General features: G+C 45.8%; 1 protein-coding gene across 1 annotated transcript; it reads right to left on the bottom strand.

Moving 5' to 3' along the window:
- Window positions 1–2,926: 2,926 nt before the first annotated feature.
- LOC141800000 (Ig-like V-type domain-containing protein FAM187A) lies at window positions 2,927–6,870 on the bottom strand. Its single transcript, XM_074682448.1, has 5 exons — window positions 6,676–6,870; window positions 5,370–5,647; window positions 4,299–4,661; window positions 3,256–3,494; window positions 2,927–3,153 (listed from the first exon to the last, which is right to left on the bottom strand). Exons 1-5 carry the CDS (start codon window positions 6,868–6,870, stop codon window positions 2,927–2,929), a joined length of 1,302 nt encoding a protein of 433 aa, XP_074538549.1.
- Between the last annotated feature and the right edge of the window lie 6,032 nt (window positions 6,871–12,902).

Consider the following 12,902-nt stretch of genomic DNA (forward strand, 5'->3'; position numbering starts at 1 on the left):
TAAACCTGTATTCCTTCTCATTTAGCCTCTGATCAGTTTTTCCTCTCGCTATAGCAGCATTTAGTCCTCTTTGTTTTTCTTTAGGAGCGGGGATAAAGCACGAGGTCAGGCTCTATAGGCAGCTAAATTAGTGCCTGATGATAAATGACATATTAAAATATAAAATATAAAATATAAAAACATACACGTCAAGATTATTTTGTGTTTTTTTTTCTTTTTTTAAAGCAATAGGCCTGTAGGAGGCACTAGACATTACATTAACGGTGTCAATACGAGCCACTACTTTGCCATCCCTTAAACAGATGGCCCTTTGTTTTAAGTTATTTTTATTTTCAGCTCCTGTTCTGTGCTGTTTGCACTTTGTTTGCACTGGTACATTGTTTGCCTTTGTAGAAGTAGCCTTATAAAAAAAAAGTATTGTATTTTAAATGTGACAAATGTTCAAAATAAACATTTCTTTGTGTCAAACATGTAATTTATTTAATGTAATGTAGCCTAGCCGTTACCATGGACCTAGGTCTAAATGATCAAACATGTGATAGATAAATATATATCTTTAAGATTAATGCTGGTTTAATCCATGCAGAGATGAAGAATAATCTGCAGATTTTTTAACATTTACTTTAGGAAGATAAAGTTTCTCTCTTCAAGATATAAACCTCAGATATAACCTGTGACTTGACCGGACTACCTCTGTGACTTGACTCCACTTGACTTGACTTTCCCACAACAGAAAAACTTGAGACTTGCTGGACACTTGGACCAAATGACTTGAGACTTGCTTGGGACTCGGGTTGGAGGGACTCAAGTTGGAGGGACTCGGGTCGGAGGGACTCGTACAACTGTCTGCTGTTAGCCCCCTCCATGTGGACAGGAAGGAGAGGTTTCAGTGTCCACAGATAGTCGATGAATCCACAGCTCCTCCAGAACTGATCATCAGGCCAAACCTGTCTGTGAGTTTCAGTTTGAGGATTAAAAAAGAGAAACTCTGAGCTGGACGAGTCGTTTGTCTAAAGTTCGTCTGTGGGTCAGAGGAGGCGGCCGTCAGCTCAGCCGCTGAGCCCTCGGGTCTGAGGCCAGAGCCCGAGTGTTCCCGGAGCAGCGTGGCTGTTTCTCTTAATGAGACATGAGAGGAGAGTCACGACTCCTGTGAACTCCTCCTCCTCCTCCTCCTCCTCCTCCTCCTCCTCCAGGAGCGCTGAAAGGTTTCCTGCCCTGTGTCTGACTCCTGAGACAGTCAGAGCTGGTCTGCAGCGCTGCTACGTGAAGCTGAGAGTCAGAGCACAGAGGATTTCACTGCTCTGCTTTCTCTCCTTACGACACGAGGTCCTGGTCCACGTCTGTGATCTGTTACTCTAAGGGCTCTAATTAGGTAGACCAGGCGCAGGCGCACCTGCCCTGCACCGGCGCACTTTGCAAGTTTCCTGCAGTGCCAAGAGAGGCGCAGTCAAGGCACAGAGGAGCACAGAGGAGCGCAGAGGAGCGCAGAGGAGCACAGAGGAGCGCAGAGGAGCACAGAGGAGCACAGAGGTGCGCGTCCACGCCTCCCTCCGCGCAAATGGCAGAGAGGGAGGAGAAAAGCCGCGAGTGGGTTTAACACGGTCGAGCACTGTTTTCACCAATCAAATGAGCGCCTCTCCTCGCCTTTAAATGCCCTGTGACTGAGGCGCAGCGTCTGATTGGTCTGACTGATCCCCAGCACCGCGGAAACAGTGCTGGTAGCGGAGACGGTCAGAGCCGCTGTCCCTGCAGCAGGTCAATGGACAGCGGGGCGCATCGGAGGACACGAAGCGCGTCACCTTGTGGGCCAGCTCCAGGGACAGATTTAATCTGTTCCTTTGTCATTAATAGGAGTACAAAATGAAGAGACAGTTACACAGCTGGCTTATCCATTCAGAATACTTTTGATCCACCTGCACTCCTGGTTTGACATCCCCAAATAGCAGAACCTTTGGTGATATACTGTATACTCTCCCAGTGTCTCCACCTCATCCTCCTTACAATAATGTACTCCATCTTTTTAGATCAGGTTAAAAATAAAGACTAAAACAGAGAAATATGGGAAATCACGGGTAAATCCTGAGTGACAAACATTTATTTTGTCTCTTTTTACTTCGTCTTTTCTCTCCCTCTTTTCTTTGAATTAAATGAAATGAGAGAACCAGATATATACTCAGTATCAGATGTTAAGGCTGTTTATTGTTTAATGTAAGATGTGCATCAAACTTCCAGCTGCCGTCAGGTTAACTTTCCATTATGACAAACGGCTTTAATCTGACATCAGATGTGACGGGACAGTTAATATAGATACAAATGTATATGCTGGTTCAGACGGTTACATTAAATAGTGATTACTGTGATTGTTTGTTGCATTAAAATGTGCCTGACACTCTGGAAACTTGCCTCTGAGGCTTTGATGACGTGAGCACACATGTGCGCCTGTCACCAAATTACAGCTGTGGAGGGTGCACTCCGCTTTGCGCCGAGGACAGACCAGGTTGGAGCTGGCGAGCTTTCAGCGCACTTTCTGCACTGTTTTTGGCACGAAATTGTCACTGCACCAACATGAGTCTGCTGCAGCAGCTCTTCAATGTCTCTGTCTCTGTATCAGTGTTTGGATAAAACTTAACATGATGAAAATCATTATAATCATTTAAATTCACCAGAGAGTCTAAACCATCCCCAGAGACTATTCAGAGACAGACAGTATGAGTGGATTTCCTGAAAAATGATCATTGAACCAGATCTGGTTGTACCACCTTTAACCCTCAGGTGTTAGAGAGATGAAACAGTCTCTGTGAACATTCAAACATATTCTCTGAAAATGAGAAACTAAGTGTTCACAGAGAGCTGGAGGCTCGCCTCTTCTCACCTCTCACCTTTCACACAGAAACCAGTCTCAGATCTCATGTGTGACCCTCAGACTTTAATCATCGTGTGTCTCCGCGGCGTCTCTGACGTGTCTGACTCCAGCTCTGACCAGCAGCAGCAGGATGAACACGGCGGCCATGACGGCGTATGATCTCAGCACCATCCTCAGAGCCACGGGGAAGTCTGGGTGTGAAGTCACAGACTGTCTCCGCCCTAAGTGAGCGTAGACCAGCAGGCGGATCTCGGCGGCCTGTCGGCCCTGCAGCCAGCAGTAGTAAACCCCTTTGGACAAACAGACAGGAAGTCCAGTAAACCATAACGCTCAGAGCCCGCCCACTTTCCCCCGTCAGGCCGGACTGGTCCTGATGTGGACCCTCATCCTACCTGAGTCCTCAGTTTTAGCAGGAGTGAACACCAGGTGGTGTCCGGCGTCCACGGCCAGGCGGGGGTTTGTGGAGCTGCCGTTACGATTCACTGAGTCAGCAAAACGGTAGATTGGTTCAGAGCCCCGGTCCCACGCCACGGCCATGTTTGGTCGAGAACCAGGACAGCCCACGATCAGGAGACGGTCTGCGGGGTGAGTCAGGTAGAAGACCGGCACCTCTACTGGCAGGGGGCCGGAACTGCAGCACAGAGAGGGTCTGGTTAGAGTCTGTCCTACGTCATGGACCAGGGTCTTCAACCTGCGGCTCTGGGACCTCTGGAGTGTGGATGGATTCATTAAACCGACAACGTGCTGGCTTTGTATCCATGCTTCATATGTGGTGAGGCATTAGCAAACAAAGTTTATTTAAAGTCTTTTTAGTGATTTTTCAAAAATTCAAAAAGATTTAAGCAGATTTTTAAAAAGTTCTCATTTTGGTAAAGTTTTTGAAAATGTATTTATTTATTTATTTATTTATTTATTAACTTGATTTCTTATTTGTGAAAATTTTCTGAATTACAAAAGTTCTTGAATTCTTTGGAAAATTTGAAGTTTCAATTATTTTTTGAAATTGGTGCAAACTCTTGAGATTTAATTTTGTATTCTAATTTTTTTTGCAATTTAAAAAAAAAATATATTTTTTAAATTAGTACATTTATTTATTTATTTATTTATTTATTTATTTATTTATTTATTTATTTATTTATTTATTTTTAAAAAGCCTTTGCATTTTTTTTAATTTCAAGATTATTTGAAATTTTTGCCATTGTTTGAAAAATAAAAAAATGGGACATCACATGTAGGATTTTATAAAGATAAAACCTCTATGGATAATTTTTTCACCAGATCTGAACTATGTAAATAATTTAATTAAACACATAACCATCACTGCATGTAGTTTGGACCTTTTGAATTTTAACTCTGAATTTGATTTTCTGTTAATGCTCAAACCCTTCCATCAGGTCTTTAATCAGCTCAGAGTCCTGATGACTGAGGCTCTCACCTGAGTCCCAGGAACCTCATCAGAGCGAGGGTTTTAGACGGGGGAGGAGCTGGATCTGGACACGGGACTTGGCAGCTCCTCACCTCCAGCTTGGCCTCTCTCCTGCTCCTCCTCACTCCTCCAAAAGCCTGAGGCACAGCACCTGAGCCGCACGAAGCCACCGTCTGATTGGCTCGTCTGTAGCGGACGTGCAGGAACCTGGACTGGACGTAGCAGAGCCCCACGCGGACCTGCTCTCCTGGAGGTCCACAGCGGTCACAGACGGACCAGGGCCCGAAGCTGGTGAACACCTGGTACAGGGGCCGAGCAGAGCCCTGTGGGTCCCTCACTGCGGGGTCTCTGATCCGGTCCTCTGGACTCAGCCTGTGGGCACACAGACACTTCCTGTTGGAAAAACTTCAGACACTTTCACGTCAGAGTCAGTCTCTCTGAAACTCATGCTTAAAGGTCTTCAACCTGTGGCTCGGGGGCCTTATGCGGCCTTTTGACTCCTCTGCAGTGGCCCCTTGTAGCTTTAAAATTATTATTGAAATAAGGAATTTTTATTTTTCTTACAGAAGTTTGATTAAAAACTCTGAGTGTGGATGAGTCGAGCTTTCTGATATGAAAACTGTTCATGTTGAGTCCAGACTCTGATTGACTTCATGGAGACCACGTCAGAGCTTTGGATGGTCTGTGGAAACACCTGACAAACGGAGGTTTCAGGCCCTGATGTGTTTGCAGTGAGCTGCTCCTGTCTCTCTGTGAATCACTCTCTGGCTCTGATAAAAACATTTCCTCCTCACACATAAACTGATTTCCACTCGTCTCCAGCCCAGAGCTGATCCTGTGTCCCTCAGGTTTTATAAAACCCTCAGTTATCAGCTCCTCTCTCTCCTCGACCAACATGTGGAGGACGAGATGTGAACATGAACGTGTCAGGATCAGATCCTGAGCGTGTGTGAAGTGACAGAGACGACCTCAGACTGTCCGCGTCGTATCGATCGCCGTACGACAGCAGAGGGTCAATCGTCTTATCACTACACCACACACCCATCATCAGACTCATAACGCCCATCAGCTCGTCGTCACCTCGGCCTGTAGCTGAGCGCCCCGGCCTCCTGGACGTCCAGATCGTAGGCGTAGAAGAAGTCTCTGTGTGCAGAGCCACAGACGTAGACCCCCGAGTCCTCGGTCCCCGCCCTGAAGATGAGGAGGCTGAAGAGCCGGATGGAGAATCGACTCTGCAGGTCGCCGCTGTGGGGGACGCGGCGAGGGTCCAGCAGCTTGTTTCCATGGAGATCAGTGAGGGACTGGGTTTGCTCTGAGCTGCTCCGGTGTTTCTGGAAGAACCAGACCACGGACTGGACCTGGGACACGCAGGGAACCAGAAACATGCATCAGCTGACGGGTCGATCAGCGCCACACACTGAGAGACTGAAGACTCTGTTTAACTTCCTCCATCCTTTACACCACCCTTTACACCACCCTTTACACCACCCTTTACACCTCCTCCACCCTTTACACCATCCTTTACACCTCCTCCTCCCTAACACCTCCTCAATCCTAAACACCATCCTTAACACCTCCTCCATCCTTTACACCTCCTCCACCCTTTACACCATCCTTTACACCTCCTCCATCCTTTACACCATTCTTTACACCTCCTCCATCCTTTACACCATCCTTTACACCTCCTCCATCCTTCACTCTCCCCCTCACACCTCCTCCATCCTTAACTCTCCCCCTCACACCTCCTCCATCCTTTACACTCCCCCTCACACCTCCTCCATCCTTTACACTCCCCCTCACACCTCCTCCATCCTTCACTCTCCCCCTCACACCTCCTCCTCCCTCACACCTCCTCCATCCTTCACTCTCCCCCTCACACCTCCTCGTCCCTCACACCTCCTCCTCACGCCTCCTCCATCCTTCACTCTCCCCCTCACACCTCCTCCGTCCTTCACTCTCCCCCTCACACCTCCTCCATCCTTCACTCTCCCCCTCACACCTCCTCGTCCCTCACACCTCCTCCATCCTTCACTCTCCCCCTCACACCTCCTCGTCCCTCACACCTCCTCCATCCTTCACTCTCCCCCTCACACCTCCTCGTCCCTCACACCTCCTCCGTCCTTCACTCTCCCCCTCACACCTCCTTCTCCCTCACACCTCCTCCATCCTTTACACTCCCCCTCCCTCTCCTCCTCAGCAGTAGATTAGTTTTACAGCAGGGTGGTTTACTCAGCAGGTCGTCTGTGAAGGCAGCTGCTGTTTTCTATGAAACACTCGTTTTTTCACCCAGGCCTCACATCGACCTGTAACTGAGGAGGAATCCAGGACCTCCTCTCAGCGTGTCATCACGGCGAGCTCCTCAGAGCGCCGGAGGTTAACTCCTTACCTGCTGAGGCTTACAGTGACACGGCAGCTCCACGGTGACTCCGGCCAGGTACGCGGCGTTCATGAAGGTCAGGAAGGCGGGGCAGGCTTTCTCAGCGAACACATCCTGTTTGTCCTCAGGAGCCTCGTAGCTCTGAACGCCAGCGCTCAGGAGGAGGAAGAGGAGGAGGAAAAGGAGGAGAGCAGGAGGAGGCATCAGGCTTTCTGAAGGAAACCACTGATCCTAAATGCTGTAGCTTCTCTCCTGTGGTAACAGGTTGTTTAGCATCAGAGAGACGTTTAGTTTTAAAACACAACAGTTTGATGGAACCTGATGTTTGTTTTTATTCATTTCATATTTTAAACCTGTTTTTGTGAGGAGGCAGAGATAAAGGATCAGAAAGAAGCTGAGCCGCTCAGAGCTGCAGGTCTGAGTGAAGTTTGTCCTCAGAGGAAACACATACGGCCGACCAGCCTGTCTGCCTGAGGCACCAACAAAACTCAGGGTGTCAGCTGGCAGACAAGCTGGATCAGGATTTGGATCAGGATTTGATGTTTTTAGAGGTTTTAAAGAGGGGCTACTCTGCTTTCCCATGCTTTAAACAAGGATTAAAGAAACAGCTGGATGTTCAGACCATGTTCAAACTGTCAGACTGAAAAATGGACGGAGCAGGAGAAAGCTAACCAGGAGAGTGATAGAGCATGAGCTAACAGCTAAATATGAGCTAAAGGCTTAAAGATAAGCTGAAGCCTAAAACAAAGGTTACAGACAAAAACAAGAGCTAAGGGCTAAAACTTGGGCTAAAGGCCAAAAAAAAAAATGGGCTAATGACTAAAATATAGACTAAAGGCTAAACATTGGCTAACGGCTAAAACGTGAGCTTAAGACAAATAAATAAATAAATAAAATATATAAACAAATAAATAATTAAATGAAAATAGGCTAAAGGCTTAAACAAGACACAAGCATGAGGCTTAAACAATGGCTTTAGGCCAAAAAATTAGCAAAAGGCTTTAACATGTGCTGAAGGCTAAAACACAAGCTAAAGTCTTAAACATTATCTGGATGAAACACAGGGCTCAAGGCTTATATGTTGGCTAAAGGCTTAAACATGGGCTAACGGCTAAAACATAAGCTAAAGGCAAAAAAAAACTAGGCTGAAGGGTTATACATTGGCTACAGGCTTAAACATAAGCTAAAGGCATAAACATTGGCTACAGGCTAAAACATAAGCTAAAGGCTTAAACATTGGCTACAGGCTAAAACATAAGCTAAAGGCATAAACATTGGCTACAGGCTAAAACATAAGCTAAAGGCTTAAACATTGGCTACAGGCTAGAACACAAGCTAAAGGCTTAAACATTGGCTACAGGCTAGAACATAAGCTAAAAGGCTTAAACATTGGCTACAGGCCAAAACACAAGCTAAAGGGCTATAGATTGGCTACAGGCTAGAACAAAAGCTTAAGGGTTTAACATGACCTGAAGGCTTGAACACAAGGTTATAGCCTGAACATTGGCTAAAGGCTAAAACACAAGCTTAAGGCTTAAACATTGGATACAGGCTAAAACACAAGCTAAAGGGTTAAACATTGGATACAGGCTAAAACACAAGCTAAAGGGTTAAACATTGGATACAGGCTAAAACACAAGCTAAAGGGTTAAACATTGGATACAAGCTTAAACACAAGCTTACTGCTTGAACCTGAGCACAAAGCTAAAACATTAGCTAAAAGGTAAAACATGACCTAAAGGCTTGAACACAAGCTAATAGCTTGAACATTGGCTAAAGGCTAAAACAAAGGCTTAAGGCATGTAAAGAAAATCTGCTCTTCCATCATTTACCTCTGAAGGAGTCTTTCCTTATGACCGTGGTTGATAGTGCTCATGGGAAATGGGGTCTTTAGACCTGGAAACCACTACCATCTCTGGCCACAGGTGTCACTGCAGTTAACCTTCAACAGAGACTTTGATGAAAGGTGTTCCTCAGGGATTAGTTCTTGGTATTCAGGTGGTTTCAGGTCTGTATTTGAGTGGCTTCACTGAACCTGTGCAGACAAACAGCTCAGACCAAACGAGTCGATCGTACGTAGCCATAATTTATTTCTTCATAAGCAGAGAAAAATATACAACTTTAAATTCAAGCTTCAGCAAAAAGTCTTAATGCATCAACGACAAGCCAGCTAGCATGGCGGTTCAGTCTGCGCTCTGCAGAGCACGAACCAGGAAATTATGTCGCTACAGCCTGGGTCATGTGACACAAACAGATCAGAGCCCAACCAATCACAATCCGTATACTGAGACACCACAGGATGGCGCTGTTTGAGGTTTAACAACTTTTTCATTTCAAGAAAGTACGAAACACTCTCAGGCTGGATACCGTAACCACCTCAGCTGGCTCCTCTGAGGTTGAACTTTGACCCTTTTTGACCCTCAGGATCTGTGTGATGTCATGACTCAGGCTGTGAGCAAACTGCAGTCAACGAGTATTACACTGACACCGAGCAGACGGGCTGCACAGCAAAGTAAAACATCAACGCCGAGCACACTGAGTTTCTTAGAGCAGTAATAGTCATAACAACAACATCAACACTGTATGCTTCTTCTTCTTCTCCCGTTTGGGTTCAACAGGTTTTTCATTTGACATTCATGTGGTCTGTAAAATGTAAACGAATGAAGAGAGCCTCGCCGCGCCCCAGCGCTCCGAGGTCACAATACGTACCGTAACGATTAGCGAGAAACGTTTTATTTATACACGGAGAGTAACGAGAGGTCGGACGCTCAGTGATGATCAGAAGCACGTGTTAAACCTTTATATAAGAGTAATATTCAAACAGAACGCCGCACGCAGCTAACAGACGCTAACAGATGCTAACAGATGCTAACAGATGCTAAGCTCACTCTGTTTTGCCCTCGTCACGCTGTGCTACAAAAACATCAAACAGGAATACAAAACGTCTTCAGTTATTAACAGTGACAGCAAAGCACAGCGAGGCTCACAGCTGTCATCATCATCATCATCATCATCATCACCATCATCATCATCATCATCATCATCATCACGTTGAAGCTGGTGTTCAGGAGCTCCGGCAGGTTTTTTTTTCTACACAAAGTCTGCTAGGGTTTACGAAGACGACCTGTATTCATCAAACTCCCACAGAGCAGAGGTCATCGTGGAGGAAACAGGAAGCTGGAGGTGACGCTCCAACCAGGACGAAGAGTTAGCTTCATCATCATCATCATCAGCTTCATGAAGCTATGGGGAAAAACACCCACAGTTCATCTCTGATGACTTTAAACTGATTCTTCGTCACTTTCTGGATTGAAAACAAAAACATCAGAGGTTTGAAGGCACGACTGGACACGCAGCGAGACCTGATGAGCTGTTTGTTATTTTCTTTATCCAAACACCTCCAGATGCATGATCAGTTCATGCTTAATCTAAATGTTTTTAGCTTTTTTATTGGTCTAAATTTAGTTGTTACAAAGTGTTTGTTTACATCTGGATGAGGGTGAGAGTCAGGATGGCAGCTTCAGCGTAAAAAGCTTCAAGAGCTTAAAAACTGTGTTTCCACCAACAGGTCTGCTTCAGTTCTTCAGTTTCCACCAACAAAAACTGGTAAACGAAGTGACCGATCCCCAGGGTCTGACTGGACGATAGCTCTACAGACTTCATGTTATCTGATCAGTGCGTTCAAGCTTAAACGTTAAAAACACTCTCAGGTTGGGGGTTCAATCCCAGCTGTTAAAGTGAGACAAAAAAACACTGAACCTCAAACTTTCCAGACAGTTTTCATTAGCGCCATCTGCTGGACAGATGAGGTTGTGTCAGGGAGAGTATCTGATGTGAAACTGTCTCTCACTAGCATTTTCACTAGGGAGTCTTGAAAAAAAAAAAAAATTGTAAGCCAAATAAAAGTGAAGAGGAAGGTTTATGTCCAGGTGTTTCAGGTGTTTCAGGTGTCAGGTGTTTCAGGTGTTTCAGGTGTTTCAGGTGTTTCAGGGGTTTCAGGGGTTTCAGGTGTTTCAGGTGTTTCAGGGGTTTCAGGGGTTTCAGGGGTTTCAGGTGTTTCAGGGGTTTCAGGTGTTTCAGGTGTTTCAGGTGTCAGGGGTCGGCCTTGTCAAGAAGTGATCACCTGTGCTAAACCAGGGGCCTGATACGAGCAGCAGCTGAGCGGAAAGAACGGCACAGAGATGGACCCAAAAGGAGATTACAAAACAGGAAAAAGTCCTGCTCCCCCTGGTGGCTGGCTGCAGTATAGGTTTAAAAATCCATCTCCCCAGTCATTCCAGATGGGCTGTGGTCAAACTTTAAAAAATTAATCCACCTGGTAGAAATGTTTCTCACGTCTGATTGTTGTGGTGATTTGAAGATATCATTTGGCTGTCTTGGATCCAAGTCCTCTTTTTTCTGAAAAGTTTTGTTTTCATTAGTTATACCAGGTTAAAAACGTGGTTTTATGTAACGTTTAACGATGATTGACAGCTGACGTTCTCGTGTATTTTTTGGGGGGATTGTAAAATATGTCTGGAGGTAGAGTCAGGAAGTGATTAGACTCTCCATTAGGCTTTAAAACTGTTCAATGATAAATGGCAGAGCCACGCTGTCCTCTCTATACACAGACTATGGTCCATACACTGTGGGGATATAAAGATGTTATTGGGCTGTGTTGTTTTTCAGTCCTCTTTGATCTGAAAAGTTTATTTTCATTAGTTATAAGAGGTTAAAAAAAGGTTTGACCTCACGTTTGAAGATGATTGGCAGCTGACGTTTTTGTGTTGGGAGGGAGAGACAAGAAGTTGTCAAACTTGAAAATAAAAAAATAAAAAAGTTATTTTTGTCACCCAGCTCTGCTCAAACTGTGGCTGCTCAATGGCGACACCTGTGGCGGTGTTATGGCTTCAAAGACCGTCGAGTGGTTAAAGGCGGAGCCTTGCTGTCCACTCTATACACCGTCTATGGTCCCTCCAACTAACTCACCTGGACACACCTTCAAAATAAAAGCATGAAGTGAAATGGTTCACCGAAAAACAACAACAAATCATTCTCAGGCTTTTACTTTGAAAAGCTTCCTTGCTAATTACTTTGCATGACATAGATACGATCTGCTCACGCCGACAGTCTGAGCGATCTGATCCATCAACACAGCTCTTATTGTGGAGTCCAGAGTCCAGTGAGCCGACCCAGACCCCCTGGTGGAAACACTGTGAGATGTGAGCTAGCCCTTATTCAAAGATGACTCCTGTCCTCAGAGGTTTGATGAATACAGGTCTGCACTGGTTAAACTAACAGCTAAACACCGATAAAAACAAAACGAGAGCGTGTTTCATCCAGCCAGAGCAAGCTTCAGGAACAGACGTCATATTTAAGGCAATGTAAGTTCATAGAGTTTATCTCTCAACAAAGAAAAGACAGAGTTAGAAAAGGTGCTGCTCAGAGAGGAGGCAGCAGGAAGTCTGACACGACTCCACGAAGAGCCGACCCTCAGGACAGTGACAGGGTCGACGGCTGGTCCAACGTTTAACTTTTTACAAATAAAAAAAAAAGAGTTAAAGACTTACAAAACCAAAGAGACACAAGCCCTGAGACAGAAATCACACTTCTTTCTCAAACCCCGGTCAGCTCCAGGTCCAAGCCCAGCAAACTCCCCACAAACAGGGAGCAGCTGCAGAAACCACTGTCCGCTATCACGAGCGTTAACTCAGAGTCCAGGAAAACGTCCGTCAGTTGGTGAAATGTGTCTCCACATTTCCAGGCAGAGAGAAATCCTGGAGTGTTTCCAGTCTCAGGGCTGATTTCCACTTAAAGACACAGAGAAGAGAGAGAAAGAGCCCCTTTGTCCCTTGGAGTGGGGTCAGAGCACTGTGACCCCGTCCTCCAGCCTCGCCACCGAGGCGCCGTGGAGTCAGAGCGACTCACTGTTCACACACCTGCCCGTCGAAACAGCCCTGACCACGAGAAACCCAGAGATAACCACTAAACCCCCCATCCTCCCAGAACCTGACCCATGCCCCCCCAGAGTCCCCCAAACCTGACGGCGAAACCTGAAAGTGACTACGCCTGGAGAAACAGCACGCCAACAAAACATCTGTGATTACCCCTGAAACTCTTTACTTTCACAGCTTCTCTGACCAGAAGTTCAGCCTCACATCTATGATGTTTGATGGACAGTCTCAGGATTTGTCTTTTCTTTCAGAAATAAGTACCACTGTCTTTAAATTTGACTTTCTTCTCCTCAGACGGTCAAA

This window comes from Halichoeres trimaculatus, unplaced genomic scaffold (genome assembly GCF_033239565.1).
Source record: "Halichoeres trimaculatus isolate MK-OKI-2021-1 unplaced genomic scaffold, fHalTri1.1 fHalTri1_scaffold_11, whole genome shotgun sequence".
Taxonomy (NCBI): Eukaryota; Metazoa; Chordata; class Actinopteri; order Labriformes; family Labridae; genus Halichoeres; species Halichoeres trimaculatus.